Genomic DNA, 21,681 nt, shown 5'->3' with positions numbered 1-21,681 from the left:
GTGGCTCCCGGTCCATTGGTAACGCAACGCGTCTTCTCAAGGGCAATAAAAAGGATCGGAGACGCACCTCGAGGTCAAATGGCTGTCATTATTGTCATCTTGACATTTTGTTCTAAATTAGAGCTCTGAGATTTCTAGGTTGAGTGTAAGGGAATGAACCAATGAAGCCCTAATCCCCTTTTTGCAAGGTGGGCCTTCTGAGTTCAACAAGCAAATGTAGGGAGAAAATCTCAAAACTATGATGGAGAATGGACAAAAAAATGTAGGAGAATATACAGCACCAAACAATGTCACCATCATAACAAAATTGGGATCTTAAATTTGTGTCCAATTAGAGTCAAAAAGACCACGCTCCATATGTCTGCCACATCGTTTCCAACTACACACCCACTTTTTCTTCTTTCCCCAAAAAAGAAACCAGCCAATGTTCCACCTAGACAAGACTAATTGGACAAGCAAATAGCAGAGGACAGGACATCATTTAATTTTTGTAGCTTCTAAGTGGTACTTATCCAAGTCAGCATCAAGATCTTCTGCAGATAGTTTCTGTCCAACGTGTCCACCTTGTCTACGTCTCCTAGCAAATCCACGGCCAGCACCACCACCGTTAGGTCCATTACCACCGCCATGAACCCATCTACTTCCTCCCACCTTTTCTTGATCCCTGTCCAGGGACAAAGTCAATCATGTCAGTTTGAATTGGGAGTATCAATGAACTGCACCTAGGTACAGAGCAGATGCTGAAAATTCCAACATGAATAAATTTCATTTTTTGCAAAACCAGGCATTTAGTGCCCATCTCAATCTCTCTGGCTAGTCGCCGAAGTGAAGGCACATGGGTCAAACAGAACATTCAAGGAATTATTAAGCAGATTTAAAAATTCTCGTTGAAGCAGCAGAAACAAGTTATTCGAACACTTGAATAAAAAGCAAGAGACAGGAAAATTATTATCATGCAAAATAACTACGAAAAACGATTCAACTTCAGACCTTCTAAAAGCCACATTAGGATTTCTCACAATGCTGCTATTGGTTGGAGGGATAGGAGCAGACATAACCACATTTGCTCCCACAAGCTCAATGGTCATCGGTTTCCCATCAAGTTGAACATTGTTGTATCTCTTGATAGCTGCCAAAGCATCTGTCTGTCGATAAAAGACTACTTCTGCAGTTCCCTAAAAGAAATATAAAATTTTTAGCAGCAAAATGAAAAAAATCTGACTTGGCTTTCAAACTTGAACCGAGAGTAGATACCTTAGATCTTCCACTCCTATCATAGTTAATAGAGTACCTCTTCAAGTCACCAACCTCAGAGAAAAGCACCTACAAATTGAAGATGTTGTCATGACAAAATGTAACAAACAACGATATTCTCTAATTTGTTACAGACTGAGAACTGATAAAGCTATATGCAGCTTCCCAAAATGATGGTTGACAAGAAGGATAAGCCATGAGATAGGTAAATTACCGAAAGGAAAGACTAAAAGTGAATATAATACAAATTCAAAAGAACATTATAGTTTCTAGCAATATTTCCAATAAAATATGCATTAGGCTTTTAACAGACAGTTTCAATCAACTTAAATTCGTAAAATCTCAATGACCTCCACAACCTCAACTGCCATATACCTCAGTCCTGCTGCACTACTATACTGCACTGCCACGGATTGCAGACATATGCAACCAACCAGCAATATTGATATTATAACTAGGAACCAACTTCTCGGCTGCCAACCTTTCCTTCTGTGAAAAACACATTATTGTTCATACAGCGATACATTCTTCATCAGCTCGTTAGACCGAAGAGAAAGACCTAGAGTACTAAATGCTAAAGAAAAAGCATTCGTCATGTTCTAAATACATATGAACGCATGCTCATAGCTCATTACAAACCTAACTGCAGAATTGTAATCCAAACCAATCAACTCCCAAAATTATGAAAGACAAACCATTAATCACGACATGCTTCAATGCTTACACTCTACTAGGCAAGTAGTCAAAAATAATTCAACTTGTGTACAAGAACGCCCACATTACAAATTCTCCTCCACTGAGTAATATCGACCTCCACAGTTTCTTACGGTCAAAAGAACTACTTCACTCCATATCCAATGATCACCTAAATCTTATTCTTCTAGCAGCTAAGTACACCAACCCACATTTTTTCTTTTAACAAACAACCGCTACACATTCGCAAACAAAACAAAGTAAGATTATAACAACATACAAATCCGCAAACAAAGAATTGAAAAAAGACAAACCTTGACATCCTCATTTGAAACACCGTAATCCAGGTTCGATATGCATAGCTTCGCCTCCATATCCGATCCTCCACTCGAAACCAACTGCCCATGCCATGCTGCTGCTGTTGGCACCTGCATTTGCCGAATTCATACGCGCGTGAACGCACGCACGTCCCAAGCGCGTGGAAAACAACCGTTCAAATAAATTTCCAAGTAACAGAAATAAAACAATTGAGTTAAATAATTATATACGTGCAGTATCTCTACATTTCCTTTCTGTGTTGAGGCATTAGAAACTTACGGGTCTAACCGGGTACGGGTTGGTCCTGAGCGGGTCGTGAGTGGGGCCACGACGATCAGGGCCAGGGCCAGGGCCTGAGCCATGGGGTTTGCGTCTGGAATCACGGAAATGCCCTTCCGATCTGCCCCTATTACGGATGATTTCGTCGAGGGACATGTCCAGTGAGCTGGACATTTTCGGGAAATTGAAGTCGGTGCTGGTTTTTTTTTTTTCTTCTTGCAAAGGAGTGCTTTTAGGGTTATTGTCTTCTTGAGGTTCTTGAGAGTGGAAAACCGGGAAAGTGAAGAAGGTTTTTGCAGGGGTAGTGAGGAAAGTGCAGGGTCTTACCGAGGCACGAGAATTTCGTTCACCTTGGTTTATTTCAGAGACACGAGGAATTGAGTGGATCTTTGGGTTGGGTCCCGCTTATGAGATGCTGGGCCTATTGGACGGGATTGAGGTAGCCTTTTTTGGGGTTCAAATATTAAAGTTGTCTTCTTGCTTAGTGGGCCTATTTGCTGCTTGGCAAATTTTATTTTAAAAATTAAATAGTATTAAAAAAATAGAATATTAAATCTTATATTTGCTTAATTTTGCTTCGATTAAAGTAGTATTTGCTTTATTTTCTTGTAATAGGAATTATGAAAGCAAATATGTTTCTAAGAATTAATTTATATTTAATTGATTGTCAATATATAATACTTATACATTATCATTTAATCATAAGGTGTTATTTCATAAATGTGTAAAGGTAAGAAATTAAAATTTTTTAAAATAAATAATTTTAAAAAATTATGAGCATTTATTTTTTAGGATTCCAAACTTCTTAATTTTATTTATAATGAGATGACAGCATTGACAAAGTGACAAATTCATTAAAAATTATCTCTTTCAAGTATCAATAAAGCTAAAGCTAAAATGGTATAATTGTTTAAAAAACACTAAACTGTTTAATAAAATTTAAATTAATTATTATTATTTTTATTTTTTTTAATCAAATCTTTATATTTTATTTTCATTAATTATACCTTTATGATTAATGATTAATTAAATACCATTAATCAAAACGTCATTTGTCAATATTTACATGACGTTAACATGGTATTTATATAAATGATAAAAAATATTATAGAATCATGTTATCATACTATATCGATATGTGGCGTCATGATACTATATCTCGGTATGTGACGTCATGATACTATATCGGTATGTGATGTCATTATCTATTATGATATGTTATTATCATTTAATATTAAATTATAAATAATATTTTATTTAATAACAGTTAATAAATTATTATATAATTTTTTTTAAATTTAAAATAAAATATAAAATAAATAATAAATAAAATATAATAAAAATAATAATTTATTTAAAATTTTTTAAATAATTTAAGAGTTCGTTTAAATATCATACCAACTCCAATCAATGATTATTTTATATCGAGACAAATAATTGAGTCAACTAGTCAATGAAGATGGAATTGTTTGCATGACTGTAAAGTTTCCTACCAAATTTCGCTTTCCACGTGGCCATTTGGCAAGTTGAAGCCTTGGCCTTTCCTTTTGGGTTGTTGGTAGTAAAAGCCAAGTTAAAGCAGGGGGCAATAAATAAATATATTTCTTTGTTTGAATTAACTTAATTGGATAAAAGAAATAAAAAAAAGGCAAGCGGATCTAAAAAAAGAAATTCATGCTCGTTTTATTTATGACGTCAGTGCTTAACTGCCCTTCGGCCTTCAAACCTCCAGCGCAGCGAAGAAAGTCCCTCAGCGCGTAAATTAATAACCAGATGAAGGGTATTTCCGTCATTGAAAGACTTCGCCCGCGTTTCGTTCCTACCCTCGATTCCTTTCCCACCATCACAATTTTCCTCCACAGCCCGTTTCACCGTACGTTCGAAAAGACCGTTTCCTCCTTTGTAAGAAGAAAAAGCTTGCCCCCAGTATAAAGACGAGTTTTTTTTCTTTTTAATTTTTTTTATTGTTGAATTTCATGGAGAAGATCGATGAGCTCAAAGCCAAAGCCATGGCTTCAAATTCAAAGAATGCAAACCCTATCAAAGACATCGAAGCTTCTAAAACTAGAGAAGAAGGCGAGCTCTCCGATTCATACGACGACGTATATGCCTCTCTCTCTTTATCTCGTTGACCCTAATTTTCCTCTCATTTTCTTCATCTTTTTATAACTTTCTTTTATTTGTATTTGTTGCTTTTTCGGGCTGCTGAGGTAATAGAGGAAAGTCTTGCAGTTAATGGCGAATCCTTCATTAAATTTTCTCGATATATTGTGATGGTATATAGATTTTTTTTTTTAATTTTGGGTTTCTTGAACTTTTGATAATGGTAACGGTTTGACTGTGTTTGGTTGCTGAGAAATGAGAAAAGGAAAAGAAAATGATTTGGTCTTTTAAGATCTCTAATAAAGAGATATATGAGGGCTAATAAATCTTTCTTGGCGGCTTAGTAGCTTAGTTTTTATATGGAGTAAATTTTTTTACTTTTTAAAAGTTAATTATGTCCAATTGCATCCGCACTTTTTCCACTAGGCTTAGTTAAATGTGCTTAAAAATTGTTGTTGTATTGTGAAATCATGGAAGCTGAGGCAGGCTTTAGTGGGCTTTGTTATAATTGAAAAAATTACTTGTGACTTTTTGTTCTATTAAATGCTTTTTTTTGGGGTATCACAGGAAAATCAAGGTTGCTCCACTGCGCAGTCCAGTGGTACTGTTGCACCTCCTTCAGGGCCCACTTCGGCACCTTCGGCAGTGAAATCGCCACCACCGAATCTGGCAGGTAAGTCTTTCTAATCATCTCAAGGCGAGTGTCTAGATTCTACAGCAGCTTCAATGCTTTTGACATATCAGGAGCTTATTTTTGTTGCAATGGTTGACTTATATGTCCTGTTTGTATATTAAACAAGTGTGTAATGTACTTTAATCAATGCACTATGTGGTTGCTGTTTAATGGATTAGTTATAGAAATTCTTAAAGGGACATTTCTAAGTTGGTTATTTGCTTAGTTTTTCTCGAGATTTCGTTTCACCTTCTACTGCCTTTGCCACAACATCTGGAAACTTAAATGTCTTTTACCTTCTAAGTTTTGGGGGTGGCTTCAAGATGGGCTGTTTTCCTAATATTGTGTGCACAATTAATGCGTATGTTCTGATATTTTAATATTGTATGTTATATATCTGCTGGTTGATAGGGAACACTGTTTCTGGTAATAATCTTGCCAGCACTGTTGATATTCCGTCACGACAATCAGTTCCACCAAAGAGTCAGAAGAATATCGAGAAGAATCGGTTGCCATTTGAATCCAGTAATCCCAGTTGGTATGCACCTTCTGGAGGCAGCAATAATCTTGTAATACGCTTCACAGATGATGAAAGCGGTAGTGACTCTGAAGAGTGCAGCCAACAGAGAACTGTTGAACATAAAGCTAACTCAACTACGGATGGTTGTCGGAGACCCGTTACTTCATCTGCACCAAAGTCGAACAAGTTGGGCCAGACTTCCAGAAACATTACCAGAGTAATTCCCAAGAAACCTTTAAGCCGTACATTTAGCTCATCAATGACCAAAATCAATGGTGGGGCCAATTCCAGAGTTGCTGGTCCTTCAGCAGTTGATCAAGGGTCACGAATTAGATACTTAAATCCCCGAAACAAAAATATGGCAAGCCAAGATCTTGGGTATGATCTAGGTGTGGGTTTGAACAATAGTAAGCTACAGGACTTGAGGCAGCAGATTGCACTTCGGGAAAGTGAATTGAAGCTTAAGGCTGCCCAGCAAAACAAGGAAGCAGTTTCAGCTTCAACTTTGAACCTGGACAATGGTGCAGGAAGGAAGTGGACTCCAACTTCAGTGGATGCTGGTCCATTAGATCCAAAAGAACCAGACAAAAAACGCTTGAAAATCAGTGAATCTAGTTTTACCCATTTAAATTCAGATGCTCAACAAGAGGTACATCTTCTAAAATCTAATTTAGTGTCAAAAGACCAACAATTGGAGACAAACAGTTTGCGGAGCAGGGATAAAGTTGATCATAGCAAGAAAGTAGTTCCAAGCAAAGCCAAATCAAGCATTAAATGGCAAAAAAAAGATGATAAGTTGGTTGATGTTTCATCAGATGATACATCTAAAGTGGTGAAAGATGGTGAACAATCTGTCTTCTTGAGGTTTTATCTTTTAACATTCCATGGATGTTCTGACTGACAGGGTTCTTTCGATCTGCAGGTGTTGACCCGCAGACAAATTTGCATCAATCCAAAAGGACCAGTAGGCAGGTGGATCTGAGTGTTTTGGCAAACCAGACTGCATCCTTAACAAAGATAAGTCCTGGTGCTTTGCCAAATAATTTGGTAAGTTAATGTTTTAAGATGCTCATTACCCTATGTTTTTTTAATGTATAATAATATTGGCACTGTATCGTTAATATGTCAGATCTGTTTTCCAGCCTGCTTGAATGTTATATTCGTTATATTCTCTGAGCTTTTTCTTGATCTCTGTTTCATTTTGATAGGCCTTGCTTCATATTATGTGTTAATGTCAATGTGCTTAAAATTTTATAATATTATACAGATATGTGGCAAAGATCATGTCTCAAGGTTTGATTAGATATTGGTAAACTGAACCTTCCAATTTCTGGCATATTTTGCATCATCTACTTGTGTGGAAGAAAGTGGTTAATCTTCATTTATATTGTTGCAGTTGGTGTTCAATGTGTTAAATGATTAATGAATACCTTGTTGTAAATTTTTTGGTGCTAAATTATGAATAGACAAAATTGAGTTTTATCTTCATAAAATTAGAATAATCTCAAAAATCCAGTTCCAAATGAGGGCCTTCACACAATCATCAAAAATTTTTGTGTGTACTAGTTAATAGCTCTGCATCTTTGCAGAGTACTGCTGAGTTAAATCATCCAACAAAGGTTGGTTTACATAATCCACCAAGTTCTTCACAAAGCAAAGCAACAAGAGAACTGAACTTAACCAAAGGGAGCAATGGTTGTGAAGTCATATCTGGTGATAAGACACTTGAACCCTATTACAGCGAAAAATGTCAGGTCTGTTTTATTATGTATGGTGATATAATTCTTGGAACTTTATTTGGTATCATTATGACTATACTGAGACTTGATTAATCAATGTTTTCAGACATCTCAAAATACAGCAAATCTGTGGAACTGTTTGGGTAATGTAAATGTCTCAGGTCATTGTAATGTAGATATACATTCTTTAGATGAAATTGAGGAAAAACTGGACAAAGAGCTAGAGGAAGCACAAGAGCACAGACGCATTTGTGAAATTGAAGAAAGAAATGCTCTCAAAGCGTACAGAAAAGCCCGGAGAGCTTTGATTGAAGCTAATGCCAGATGTAGAGATCTTTATCGTGAAAGGGAACTTTGTTCAGCCCGTTTTAGATCTTTTATTGTGGATGATTCCAGTTTAGTGTGGTCCTCTAGGCAACATGAACACTCTGGGATTGGATTGGATACCTCAGACAATGTACGTGAAAATATGGATCTTGTACCAATGTCAAGTCATAGATTACAGCCTGACTATGATGGTTTTAACGAACCAGCTTATGATCCAAATATCCAATGTATCAACATAGCTCCTCGCACTATGTCTCACCAGCATGAGAATGGACAAAATTTGGGTTCTGAACCATGCAGTGAGCCAGATGCTAGTACATCAGAGCCATTTCATCATAATAGCAACAATGCTGCAAACAAAGTAAGATCTCCTTGTAGTCCAATTATTTCAGCAGATGAAGATGAAGAGACATCTCCAATGGATCATGATTCTGTTCAACCCAGTCCTGAGTATCAGCAAAAGAAGCAAAAGTCTGAACTAACTCAAAAGAATGCAAATAATGAGTCTAATAATCAGGATTCTTTGCTTCTTGAAGCAACATTAAGGTCTGAACTATTTGCACGCCTGGGAGTGAGAACTTCATCAAAGAACATTGATTCATGTGACCATGGAGAGCCTGCTGTTGAACGAGGGGCAGAAAATGATGTTAAAAGTGAAAAGACCCAGGTGAGTAATGGCAGTCTTACACTCTCAGAGGCAGAAAAAAAGCAATTATTTGATGTTTCAGGTAACTTATTTCATTACGAACATTGTTTTAACAGTCTGTCTTTTTGAAGGGTTTAGTTGAAAAATAATTTAATAATAGTTATTTCCTGATTCAGGTCCTGAAAAACTGAATAAAGTTATATCAGTAGCTCTGGTGCAGAATGAGAGCCAGCACCATGAAAAAAAGAATATTTCAGAGTTTTTCTCAGCAGCTAATTCAGAGGACAATGGATTTTCCATTGGATGTCACTATTCAGCTACATCTATAATATTTTCACCTTCTTCCATTTTGAGGAGTGCAATAGGCCATGTGAGGGTCATGGCTGCGGTCACTAGACAAAGAGAGGACCGCTTCTACCGTAAAGAGGGTGCTTATGTCAACTTTGACGAAATTCAGTGGTCTGGTCAGATAGCAAACTCTTTAGAGGAGGTTGTTCGGGGTTTATCTGGGAAAGAAATGGGCTCATATATGTGCACTATTGCAGTGGACCCATTTTGGCCACTCTGCATGTATGATATCCGAGGAAAATGCAACAATGATGAATGCCCCTTTCAACATGTTAAGGACTTTTCTAAGAGAGATGCATCTCAGAATGCAGATGATGATTCTGACATAGCCGGTATGAATATTTCTATTATAACTTTGGAAATCTGTATGTTGTTGCTTACCTTATTGAAATCATCCTTTTGCAGAATGTCAGCTTGGTCTCATGTCATGTCAACAGCGAAGTAATGGTTCAACAAAACCTTCCAAGTGTCACGATGTTTTCATTTCACCAACTTATATTGTCAGCTTAGATATTTTGAAAGCTGATCCACATCCACATGAATCTGTTGTGACTTGGAGAAATGCACACTGCTGGTCGAAGTGTTTCAGTATCTGCATAACTTTATCAAGTTTGCTCCAGAAAGATCTGCCTACAGATGAGCCGTTCTTGGATGGCAGTGATGGTCGGATTGAAGTGCATGGCAGCTGGAATAGACAATCGTCATATTTCCAGAGTAGAAATGGGATAGTGGTTTGTAATTATATATTCTATATTATTTCTCTGCTGTTTAAGGTTTTGCATGACATGATTATAGTTATTGGTGAATCCCAACTTCTGCTTTGCTATTTATTAATTATATCCTTTTTAGAATTTAAAGGATGATTTAATTGGCACCTAAGAACATGCCTTGCTCAGAAATATATGCTTAGTCTTGGTTATTATTGGCCAGTGTTTTCTCTGTACTGTCTTGCCTTTTCTTTTGGTTTGAGCACTATGATCTTTTTGTTTGGTGAATTATAGCTTTACAAACTTCTGGCCTAATATTTATGCTATAGACACGTGCAACTTTAATCCATCTTAATTCCCTAAATCATTCTGTTTACTATCAAGTATCCCTTGTTTAAGTCCCTTGTTCTGAGTTGACCTTCCATTGACTTTTTAATAATCTTTTGTTAATTGTGAGATGTGAGGAAAGGCTTGGTTATATTTTCTAAAATACATTCTCTAACCGATGTCAAGTTTTCTTTGGACGATTACCTATAATCATACCCATTAGAAAAGCCTGATGCTCAATCCAAGATGGGAAAAAAACGAGGCCTCTTGTAGTTTTTCAAGTTTTTGTTACTGCTTGCTTTCACACATTTATGGTTATTTAATACCATTACCATAAAGATATGTTTGTATTCTTTTTTCTGTATTATAAATGACAAACTGTCATATTGTGTTGTTTAAGTCCATATTCTAATTTGGACTCTCCTTTCCATGGTGTGTACTCAGAATAAGCTCAACGAAGCTTTAGGTATGAATGCCCAGTCCTTGGAGATGGCTCTGCTTATTCTCAACCAGGAGGTTAACAGAATGGAGGGCATGAAAAAGGTAACCTTAGCAACCTGTTAGATAACTTTTGTTTCGTATTCACATCGCTACACTTCTGTTTCTGTCATCAACTCCCCTTTTTTAAGTTTTGCAGGCTCTTTCTTTGCTCTCACGAGCCCTCGAGGCTGATCCAGCATCAGAAATTCTCTGGATTGTTTATCTGCTTATCTGCTATACCCATATGACATTCGTTGGGAAGGATGACATGTTCTCTTATGCGGTATGTTATTATTTATGCCTGGTTTAAATAATTCTATGGAGTCTCTGCACGTCAGGAATCCATTCTTTTAGTGGGCGTGCTATTGATTTTATGGTAACTTTTCATGCTGATATGCAGAGGTTTTTGTGTAATGGAATTTGTTGGTTAGCCCTCCTAATGGGAGTTCATGCACATACTAGCATCTACATGCCTGGAGGAACTTTTTTGGTTTCTACAAAGAAGTTCTCTTCATTTGGAAACTCATTGCACCGCCCATTGTCTTATGCATGCTATTAATATCTTTGTTAGCTGTTTGTATCCTGCTTTTACTGCTCACTATTTTCAAATGCTATATTACTCTCCTTGTGATGGTGGGAATGGAATAAAAGCAGAGAAACTAAAAGAAATTACTTGTCCATTCATGATGCTTGTGTGAGCTTGTTACAATTATTGTTATGGTGGTAATGGTAGTTTTTGGATTGGGGGGGGCGGGGGGGCGGGGGGTGTCAATAATAGAATATGTGAACGCTGTTGTTATTGGTTTTTATGTGTGAGTATTTGTCCATGTGTCATTCTTTTTGGCTTGCTTAAGGTTGTTCCTCTTTTAATAACTTCCTTGCCATCACTTCCTTAGATATTTGTGTATGTGTGTAAATTTAATGTATTATGTTCTTTCAAATATTTATTCTTTTGGTATATTAAAATTTGCTTTGTTTGGCATTAAACTTGTATTATATTGCGTATACTTAGGCAGCATCATATCTCTCATGCACACACCAAACATTTAAGAATGTATTTCTGTGTATATGTGTATGTGGATGTGTTTGGTTTAACACATGCAGACATGCATCCTTGTTCCCCCTTTAGAGAATTCAAATGAAGTTCAAACCTTTTGTTTGGGAATACTTGTCCTCTTGGTCTTCAGGTCAGAAACAATGAAGGATCGTACGAACTTTGGCTTATGTACATCAACAGTCGAAAACAACTTGATGATCGGTTGGTTGCATATGAAGCTGCTCTTTCAGCACTTTGCCGTGGTGCATCTTCCTCTGGGAAGGATGAAATGCATACTAGTGCATGCATCCTAGACCTGTTTTTGCAGATGATGGATTGTTTGTGCATATCTGGGAATGTTGAGAAAGCCATCCAAACAATATATAGACTCTTACCTTCTACAACAAATTCCGATGGGCCGCATTCTCCGATGTTTACTGATATCCTCACATGCTTAACAATTTCTGACAAATGTGTATTATGGGTTTCTTGTATTTACTTGGTTATTTACAGGAAGCTGCCAGATGCTGTGCTGCAGCGGTTAGAGCGTGAGAAAGAACTCCTTCCAGTTGAATGGCCCTCAGTTCATCTGGGCGATGATGAAAAGAAAAAGGTTGTGCAGTTCTTAGAAATGGTAGTAAGTTGTGTTGACTCGTACATCAATATTGAAACATTTAAGAGTGAAATTGATCTCAGATCAGCACAACTTTTTGCTCTCAACCACATTAGGTGTATGGTGGCACTTGATAGATCTGAATGCAGTCAAAATTTGTTGGAAAAATACATAAAGTTGTACCCATCTTGCTTAGAACTTGTTCTGATATCAGCACGAGTGCAAAAAAATGATTCTGGGAATTTGGCTTTTACCGGCTTTGAAGAAGCCCTTTGTAACTGGCCAAAAGAAGCCCCTGGAATTCAGTGTATCTGGAACCAGTATGCTGACTATGCCCAACAAAATGGAAAACCTGCTCTTGTCAAAAAACTCATGACACGCTGGTATCACTCAGTTTGGAAAGTGCAGTACCCTGAAAGTGAAAATTTGAATGCAATAGATGGTGGGAACTCCTTTGTCTCTCTGGAATTGGGTTCAACGTCAAGGCCTGAATTTTTGGCACCTAGCTCTAATCAGATGGATGTGATGTTTGGATATCTTAATCAATTTCTTTATAAGTTTTTGCAGAATGATTGTGTTGAGGCTCGCTCAGCTATTGACCTGGCATTGAGGGCTGCTACTGCCATGGGTTTCAATCTTTGTGTAAAGGAGCATGCCATGTTTTTGCTTAACGATGAGTCTCACGAGGAGGGCATTCCTATTAGTTGGCAGCTTAACACTTTGAATATGTATTTGGATGCTGCCCGGTCTTTTGCAGTCTCTGAGCCACTATCTAGACATTTTATCGGCAAGATTGAGAAGTCAAGAGTCCAGCAACTTGTTAGAAACATTCTGAGTCCAGTCTTAGTCGATTCTTATCTTGTGAACTTGGTTCTTGAAGTGTGGCACGGGCCATCTCTTTTGCCCCAAAACATAACTGAGCCAAAGAATCTAGTTGATTTTGTGGAAGCTATCTTGGGAATAGCACCATCCAACTATGAGTTAGTGTTTTCCGTGAGTAAGATGTTAAGCAAAGGAGACAGCTATAGTGACATTTCTCCCGGTCTTTTATTTTGGGTTGGCTCTACCCTGGTGAATGCAATCTTTCATGCTGTCCCCATTCCGCCTGAGTATGTATGGGTAAAGGCTGCAGACATACTGGGCAATATTCTGGGCACTGAAACCATACTTAAAAGGTACTATAAAAAGGCTTTATCAGTATATCCATTCTCCCTCAAATTGTGGCAATGTTATCACAAGGTAACTAAGATTAATGGAGATGGGAATGCCGTTGTGGAAGCAGCAAGAGAAAGGGGTATTGAACTTGACTGAAGTCTTTTCTTAAAGATTGTATAATGTTAGGTTGGTAGAGTCAGCGCTTTTACTTGAGATGATACCATATTAGGGAAAAATTTTGGCAAGGTAAATACTGAGCCAGTTCTGCTGTAACCCAGTTAGGAGGGATAGATGTGAGAGCAGGTAACACAGAAATATACAAACTATAGGAACAAAATCAAACACGTGATATCTTTGATGAATACTGAATAGGTGAAAGGTCATCTTAGATGTAAACCTTATTTTTGTGCTCCCTTTTCCTTATTTCTTGTGTTGCTTTTTCTTCTTAATCAAGTGTAATTACCCATATTTTGTACTCATTTGATGTAGTTGAGTTCAATCCTTATTCTTTTCTTCCCGTTTCACTCGCTCTTCTTCCTCGGCTGTCTCTTTACCTGTTGATGTTTTCTTGAAGGTTTTGACAACAAATAGGGACTCTCGACTGCGCTATGGTACTCAGAAGAAGGCATAAAATCTATGAAATATGCTTGTTTAGAGTTTGAGCAGGGAAGAAAATGCAAAGCATCCATAGGTTTGGATTTTGGGGTATATATCTGCAGGTAAAAGAGCCGGTTTAGTGGAATGGTGAATGCTCATTTTGCAACTCGGAGGACTCAACCCACGTACACAGCTGTATACCAATTTCTTTTCAGGTGTGCAACTGGTCAAATTCTAAGTTATTAATACTTGTGGAGATAACTGAAATCTAACCCAATCTGGAAGAAGAAAAATGAGACGTTGGAAAGGCCGACTGCCGAATTTTAAATTTTACATTAGAAGTGGTTAAAGGGTTATTATAAAGATAATTACAACTTGATTTCACCAGTTTTGAGAAGATTAGAAAGCTTTTCATCGTATTGTCAAGCTGTTAACTCTTAACAAAGTAAAAGATAAAAAAAGTTCGAAACAAAATTTATTTTGAAATTTATATTATTGACGGTAAGGTTTTTTGAAAAACTAAAGGACAGAATTTGAAAATATAATAGTTTGAGTAGTATGAATTTGGAAATAGAATGAATAAAGTTTAAAATTTACTTCAAAATCTATATTATTCATAGTAAGTTTTTATAAAAAAAAAAAGAAAGATAAAAGGGTTTAAAAATATAATAGTTTGAATGGTATGAATTCGAAAATATGACAAGTAAACAATAAAAATTTATATTATTTATGCACATGATTATGATTAAATTTGCAATTATAATTTATAGAAGGAGAAAAACAATTCATTCTAAATTATTAATTATTTCTGTCGTTAGCTAGAATTTATTAAAAAAAAAGAAAAAATCATCGGTTAGAATTCTAATTATTCACAAAAAGGAAAAAAAATTAGAAGGAAAAAATTGAGAGAAAGAAAAAAAATAGGGGCAAATTAGTCAAAAATAAGAAGTTTTTGTTTCTCTAACTAGGTTTGGCAATAGTTAAATGAAAGCTCCGTCCTTTTTCAGAAGTGAATGCAAAAAAGCCTCCTTTCGCAAGGCTTAAGCCCCATCAAAACCCTTATTTTGGCTTCGATTTTCCGCTAGGGTCTTCCGTTACTTGAGAAACGAAAAAATGAAAAACCTGAAGCTTTACTCAGAGATTACTTCGAATCTTGAGTTACAGTCAGAAGGCGAAGTATTACTGTTCGCTGCATATGATATCGAGAGAAATCGCTTCTTCTTTGCTTCTTCGGATAATCTCATTTACACCCTCCATCTTTCTTCTTTCCAAGTATGCCGCTCTCCTCTTCTCCTTGTTTTTTTTTTTTATAATTTTTTTGATGAGTTACATACAATTGGTGTAAATTTAAATGGGATTGTTAAGTATGCAACTTTTATATATCGTTTGTAGAAATTTTTGGCCTTTTCAATGCAGCATTTTGTAGAATTTATAGTTGCTGACACGAGTCTTTAAATGTTTCAGAATGAAAGGGCATGGACTAAAGGTCCTTTGCAAGCAGAAATCGATCCCTTGGGTTTGGAGCCTGAGGATGTCATTACTTCTTTTGATTATCTTATGGAGAAAGAAGCATTGATAGTGGGTACTTCTAGTGGGCTTTTGCTGCTGCATAACGTAGATGGGAAGGAAACAGAAGTTGTCGGTCAGGTGGAGGGTGGAGTCAAGTGCATCTCACCCAGTCCAGATGGAGATCTTCTTGGTGTGACTACTGGTTTTGGGCAATTACTGGTGATGACGCATGATTGGGATTTGTTGTATGAGACTGCATTGGAGGACCATCCTGAAGGAGTTGACGTACGTAAGGACTTTTCTCCATTATTCTCTGATTTTTTTTTACTGCTTTTTCTGCCTGCAATTAATTTTTTCTGTATTTTTCACTATCATGCTAATGTGGGATAAGGAAAATAACCAATTTTTCTGTTATGTAACTTACTTCTGTTCTCTATTATATTGGTAATTTATTGACTGGCTCCTGGCTTCAGATGAACTGGATTTTTTGTCCAGAGATGTTTTTGGAAGCCCCATTTCTTGGAGAGGTGATGGGAAGTACTTTGCCACTCTGAGCGAGATGCCAAATTCTTCTTTGAAAAAGAGGCTTAAGGTCTGGGAACGGGATACTGGAGCATTACATACTTCCTCAGAACCAAAGGAATTAATGGGAGCTATTCTGGAATGGATGCCTAGTGGAGCAAAAATTGCAGCTGTCTGTGACAGGAAGCCAGAAGCTGGCCCATCAATAGTTTTCTATGAAAGGAATGGGTTAGAAAGAAGCTCGTTTTGCATTAATGAACCAGTTGATGCAACCGTAGAACTTCTGAAGTGGAATTGCAGTTCTGATCTTCTTGCAGCCATTGTCAGATCTGGAAATTATGATTCTGTTAAGATCTGGTTTTTCTGTAACAATCATTGGTATCTAAAGCAAGAAATCAAATACTTGAGGAAAGATGGAGTTAGGTTCATGTGGGATCCGACAAAGCCACAGCAATTAATCTCTTGGACTCTTGGTGGGCAGGTCACAGTTTACAAATTCATCTGGGTCGCAGCTGTCATTGGAGACTCAACAGCTTTGGTTATTGATGACTCCAAGATACTTGTGACCCCCCTTTCTTTGTCCTTATTGCCACCTCCTATGTATCTATTTAGCCTTAATTTTCCAAGTGCTGTTCGGGAAATGGCTTTTTATTCCACGAAAGGTAAGAATTGTTTGGCTGCATTGTTATCAAATGGCTGTCTGTGTGTTGCAGAGCTTCCTGCACCTGATACTTGGGAAGAACTAGAGGGCAAAGAATTTAGCGTAGAACCATGTGTATCTGCAACATCCTTGGGATCCTTTGTACATCTTATATGGCTGGATTCACACATGCTTCTAGCTGTTTCTCATTATGGATTTAATCACAGCAATTGTTCTTTCCAAACCCCTTCAAGTGAGGATAGGCTTTGTGGTTTCTATTTACAGGAAATTGAGCTTGCTTGTTATGAGGATAACTTGCCAGGTTTACTGACATGCTCTGGCTGGCATGCAAAAGTTTCCTATCAAAATTTGTTGGAAGGACTTGTAATGGGGATTGTTCCTAATCCTGCTAAAAGATGTGCAGCTTTTGTTCAGTTTGATGGCGGAGAAGTTTTTGAATATACATCAAAGTTGGGAATTACCAGAAGAGATTTGAAACATGATGAGATAAGTTTTTCTTCATCTTGCCCCTGGATGAATGTGGTTCTGGTTGGTGTCAGTGAACAATCGCAGCACTTGCTTTTTGGTCTTGATGATATGGGTAGGCTGCATGTCAGTAGGAGAATACTATGCAGCAACTGCAGCAGTTTTTCATTTTACTCGAATTTAGCTGACAATGTGATCACACATTTGATTCTTGCAACAAAACAAGATTTGCTTTTTATTGTTGACATCAGTGATATATTGCATGGAAAACTGGAATTAACATATGAGAATTTTGTACATATTGGTAGCAAACGAAAAGAAGAGGAAAATATTAACTATATAAATATATGGGAAAAAGGGGCCAAAGTTGTTGGTGTCCTGCATGGAGATGAAGCCGCTGTCATATTGCAAACAAATCGTGGAAATCTGGAATGCATCTATCCAAGAAAATTGGTGCTAGCTTCAATTGTCAATGCTTTGAACCAAAAACGCTTTAAGGATGCACTTCTTATCGTGAGGCGACACAGGATTGATTTTAATGTGATTGTTGACTATTGTGGGTTGCAAGCGTTTCTTCAATCAGCTTCAGAGTTTGTCAGGCAGGTCAACAATTTGAGTTACATAACTGAGTTTGTCTGTGCCATTAAAACTGAAAAGATGACAGAGACACTTTACAAAAAGTTTTTCTCTCTACCTTACTGCAAGGAGCAAAAGGATTTACAAGCCAATGATTTGAAGGGTTCTGATGCTAGTTTAGATGCTACTAACAAGGTGTCATCAGTCCTTCTGGCCATAAGGAGGGCTCTTGGGCAACAAGTACCAGAAAGCCCTGCAAGGGAGCTCTGTATTTTGACCACTCTGGCTCGTAGTGATCCCCCTGCTCTTGAAGAGGCTTTGGAGAGGGTAAAAGTTATCCGAGAGATGGAGCTATTAGATTCTGATGACCCAAGACGAATGAATTGCCCATCTTCTGAAGAAGCTCTGAAACATCTCCTGTGGTTATCAGTTTCAGATGCTGTCTTTGAAGCTGCTTTAGGCCTTTACGATTTGAACCTTGCAGCTATTGTGGCACTGAACTCCCAGCGGGACCCTAAGGAATTTCTTCCCTTTCTCCAAGAATTGGATCGTCTGCCTGTTCTCTTGATGCGCTATAACATTGACCTTAGGCTGCACAGGTTTGAGAAAGCTCTCAGACACATTGTATCTGCAGGTGATGCCCATTTTGCTGATTGCATGAACCTTGTGAAGAAGAATCCTCAACTTTTTCCTCTAGGACTTCAGCTAATAACTGATCCTATAAAGAGAGGGCAAGTCCTTGAGGCTTGGGGTGATCATCTTAGTGATGAAAAATGCTTTGAAGATGCTGCTGCAACTTATTTGTGTTGCTCCAGTTTGCCAAAAGCTTTGAAGGCATATCGTGAATGCGGTAATTGGAGTGGTGTGCTGACAGTTGCTGGGCTTATAAAGCTGGAAAAAGATGAAGTAATGCAACTGGCTCATGAGCTTTGTGAAGAACTCCAAGCCCTTGGTAAACCAGGAGAAGCTGGCAAAATTGCTTTGGAGTATTGTGGAGATATTAGTGTTGGGATCAACTTGCTAATCAGTGCTAGGGACTGGGAGGAGGCTTTGAGGGTTGCTTTTTTGCATAGGAGAGAGGATTTAGTTTCTGAAGTGAAAAATGCGTCATTGGATTGTGCAAGCAGCCTAATTGATGAATATAAGGAAGGGTTGGAGAAAGTGGGGAAATATTTGGCTCGCTATTTAGCTGTTCGACAAAGGAGATTGTTGCTTGCAGCGAAGCTCCAGGCAGAAGAAAGGTCGATAAATGATATTGATGATGATACTGCTTCCGAAGCTAGTAGTACATTCAGTGGAATGAGTGTCTACACCACAGGGTATGTGTTCTGCATATTTAGTGTCATATGCGTTGCTCTATAGCTTGTTGTGGTTCACCATATCTCTTGGTTATATTTTATCCATGGCATTACTGTTTATAGAACATGTCATATTTACTTATGCATGTGCATCAATACCTTGTTGCTTACTTATTCTTGTTATTCGTTGATTTTTTCTTTTTCTACTTTCTAGATAAATGAAGAACCTTATTTGATTGAAACTTTAACCTTAATCCATCATTTAATGACTGAATTCTGTTTAGTTCATAACAAGTATCATTGTTCTCAATTGTAAAGAGCTACCTAAAGGACAACTTTTTGTGTGCTTTTTGAATTTTTATTTTTCTAAATATTAGCATTTAAGCAAATATAATCACTTCCTTCTCAACTGATTATGTTTTATCAATTTACAATTTCTTTTTTCTTTGTTTATGTTTATTCTATGAGCATCCTCAAACTTTTCTGGCAAACTATCACTTCTTTGGAGATCCAAGAGAAACATATATGGGTATTTCTTAACTTTAATCATAGCCTGAATACATTTGCATGTCACTACACTATAAATATCTTCTCAATGTGCTACAAGTTGCATGATTAATAAGGTGGAGCTCAGAGCCTGTTTTCTGATTTCAATGGTATATACAGATGGCCTTTTTTTGAGTCTTGTTCTCGTCTGAATGTGTTGCTTCCTTCTTGCATGAACAGGACAAGAAAAAGCTCTGCTGCTTCCACCAGGTCAACTGTGGCTAGCAAGGCTAGAGATGCAAGACGTCAACGAAGCAGAGGAAAAATTCGCCCTGGCAGGTATGTGGTTATTCAAAGTGTTAGGATCTCTCTTCTTTCTTCCTTGCTATATCTATGGTGACATAATTTTCTGAGAACATTTCTTGACATTGTAGCCCTGGTGAGGAGATGGCTCTCGTAGAACATTTGAAAGGCATGTCTCTAACAGCTGGAGCAAAGAGTGAACTCAAGTCCTTGTTGGTTTCCCTTGTAATGCTTGGCAAGGAAGAAACTGCACGGAAGTTGCAACATGTGGGGGAGAACTTTCAACTATCTCACATGGCAGCAGTCAGACTAGCTGAAGATACAATGTCTAATGATAGCATAGATGAGCGTGCACATACTTTGGAGCGTTATGTACAGAAAGTAAAAGCTGAACTGCAGGATTCAGATGCTTTTTCGTGGCGTTGTAGAGTATTCCTATCTCCTTGACAGGTTAGCTCATTTCTTGCCAATAACCACCCTTACAGTTTCAAACTTCTGCATTATTGAACTATATCTTATATTGTTTGATTTTCCGTAGATATTTTTGAGTTTTGACATCAAGATTAAATGAGCATAGAGTAAGTCAAAAAAATCAGAGAGCTAGCGCACCAAGTAACTTCCTGATAATTTACACATATTTTAACTTTCTGATATTCAATGGCACTTGTGTTTTGCACGTGGCTTGATATTAGGGTTTCATAGCTATTCATATGCAATACATCAATGTTAAAGCCTTGTTAACTGAGTTTGGGATTCACACATCTGTTCTTTCTGGATTCTCTCTTGCAAAACATGAATGCCCTTCTCCACAGGCATACATAAACAAAAAATCTGTGCAATGATTTAGCTCTTTGTACATGCTTAGTGCTTTTAAATGATAGCATCTGAATCCATGCCATGATTCAAATGTCACCAAAACTTATGTTTGATTTTTCGCTATTGTGTATCTACAGGCATAAATTGTCTTATACACACGGGCTGCTGAAGGCAATCCGTGTCCATTTTTGAGACAAAAGGTTGTGGTTAAGGAAATAGGAGGCGTTATTCTATTGAAGCAGCTTTCGATCTCCACTCCTAATTTCATTATGTTTTTGTTAAGTTCCATTGATAGATAGCTAAGTTCATGGTTTTTAACTCAAGTCTCTCATTCTCAGTTATTAGATCAATGGGAATCATATGGCTGCCAAGTGCACGTGAGATATAGTTTCTTTTAAACCACAAGATGGTGTAATTTTTGTATCTTACACTGTATACTTTTTGTCACTAATCATTGCATTGGGTGACTGCCCAATACAAGAACCAATTTTGTTACCTTGTTTGCTTTCTTCTTCATCTTTCTTAAAAGAGCATCTATTGAACTTCAAAGCCATAGAAGCTTAAAACTGGAAATGGCGAACTGATGGAAATTACAGTTAAGGAAATGTGGGAGGGATTTCAACTTTGGGTGTTGAAGTTGGCCGAGGGTTGGTCTCAACACCAAAGGTAAATGAATCTCCCAATCTCCAACATGAATCCAAAGCCGTTCCTTTGTAATGTAAAACCAAAAGGGAAAAATCCAGAGGGAAAGGGGAAGGGAGAGTAGTGGTATTGTATTTTTATTGTTTAATTGTAAAAGGGATTAAATTTGAAGGGCCCAACCGGGTTCGAACCGGTGACCTCTTGATCTGCAGTCAAATGCTCTACCACTGAGCTATGGACCCGTATATTGTTAATGTTATCAAAACATTATTAATACTGTTTCTAAGAGGGTTGCATTCTCGTCGATCCAACCCTGTGCCATCCATCGAGAATCTTAAATCCTAACATTAGAAACATATTACTTATTATGTTACATGTCCAACCCACTTGCTACCTCTTTTATAATTTTCCGTCATATATCTAATCTTATACCATCAGTCAAAGATCTTAAATATTAATACTATAAATAACTTAACGATTATATAGATTTACCATTCATGTGATATAAAATCATTAATGGAGCACCAAATGTGATAATTGTTGTTCATCCATGAGATTGGTAAAATTAGAATCAAAGGATGTGATCAA

General features: G+C 37.3%; 3 protein-coding genes and 1 non-coding gene across 4 annotated transcripts; 2 read left to right on the top strand and 2 right to left on the bottom strand.

Annotated features, from left to right (window-relative positions):
• On the bottom strand, positions 243-2,907 carry LOC18586136 (THO complex subunit 4A). Its single transcript, XM_007009334.2, has 5 exons — positions 2,545-2,907; positions 2,262-2,375; positions 1,255-1,323; positions 991-1,175; positions 243-664 (listed from the first exon to the last, which is right to left on the bottom strand). The coding sequence occupies exons 1-5, from the start codon at positions 2,716-2,718 to the stop codon at positions 478-480; spliced, it is 729 nt and encodes a 242-aa protein (XP_007009396.2). The 5' UTR covers positions 2,719-2,907; the 3' UTR covers positions 243-477.
• Positions 4,480-13,742, top strand: LOC18586135. The gene is made up of 11 exons (XM_007009332.2): positions 4,480-4,646; positions 5,215-5,320; positions 5,732-6,682; positions 6,763-6,887; positions 7,430-7,594; positions 7,686-8,634; positions 8,729-9,232; positions 9,306-9,631; positions 10,379-10,477; positions 10,572-10,697; positions 11,602-13,742. The coding sequence occupies exons 1-11, from the start codon at positions 4,521-4,523 to the stop codon at positions 13,372-13,374; spliced, it is 5,250 nt and encodes a 1,749-aa protein (XP_007009394.2). The 5' UTR covers positions 4,480-4,520; the 3' UTR covers positions 13,375-13,742.
• On the top strand, positions 14,649-20,946 carry LOC18586134 (elongator complex protein 1). The gene is made up of 6 exons (XM_018129189.1): positions 14,649-15,087; positions 15,280-15,613; positions 15,798-18,867; positions 19,573-19,671; positions 19,767-20,085; positions 20,589-20,946. Exons 1-5 carry the CDS (start codon positions 14,929-14,931, stop codon positions 20,080-20,082), a joined length of 3,978 nt encoding a protein of 1,325 aa, XP_017984678.1. The 5' UTR covers positions 14,649-14,928; the 3' UTR covers positions 20,083-20,085; positions 20,589-20,946.
• On the bottom strand, positions 21,264-21,335 carry TRNAC-GCA. Its single transcript has one exon. It is a non-coding gene; the product is annotated as a tRNA-Cys (tRNA).

Source organism: Theobroma cacao, chromosome 10, assembly GCF_000208745.1.
Source record: "Theobroma cacao cultivar B97-61/B2 chromosome 10, Criollo_cocoa_genome_V2, whole genome shotgun sequence".
NCBI classification, from domain to species: domain Eukaryota; kingdom Viridiplantae; phylum Streptophyta; class Magnoliopsida; order Malvales; family Malvaceae; genus Theobroma; species Theobroma cacao.
Note: the sequence above shows the minus strand (reverse complement) of the source record. Positions and strands in the feature narration are given on the sequence as shown.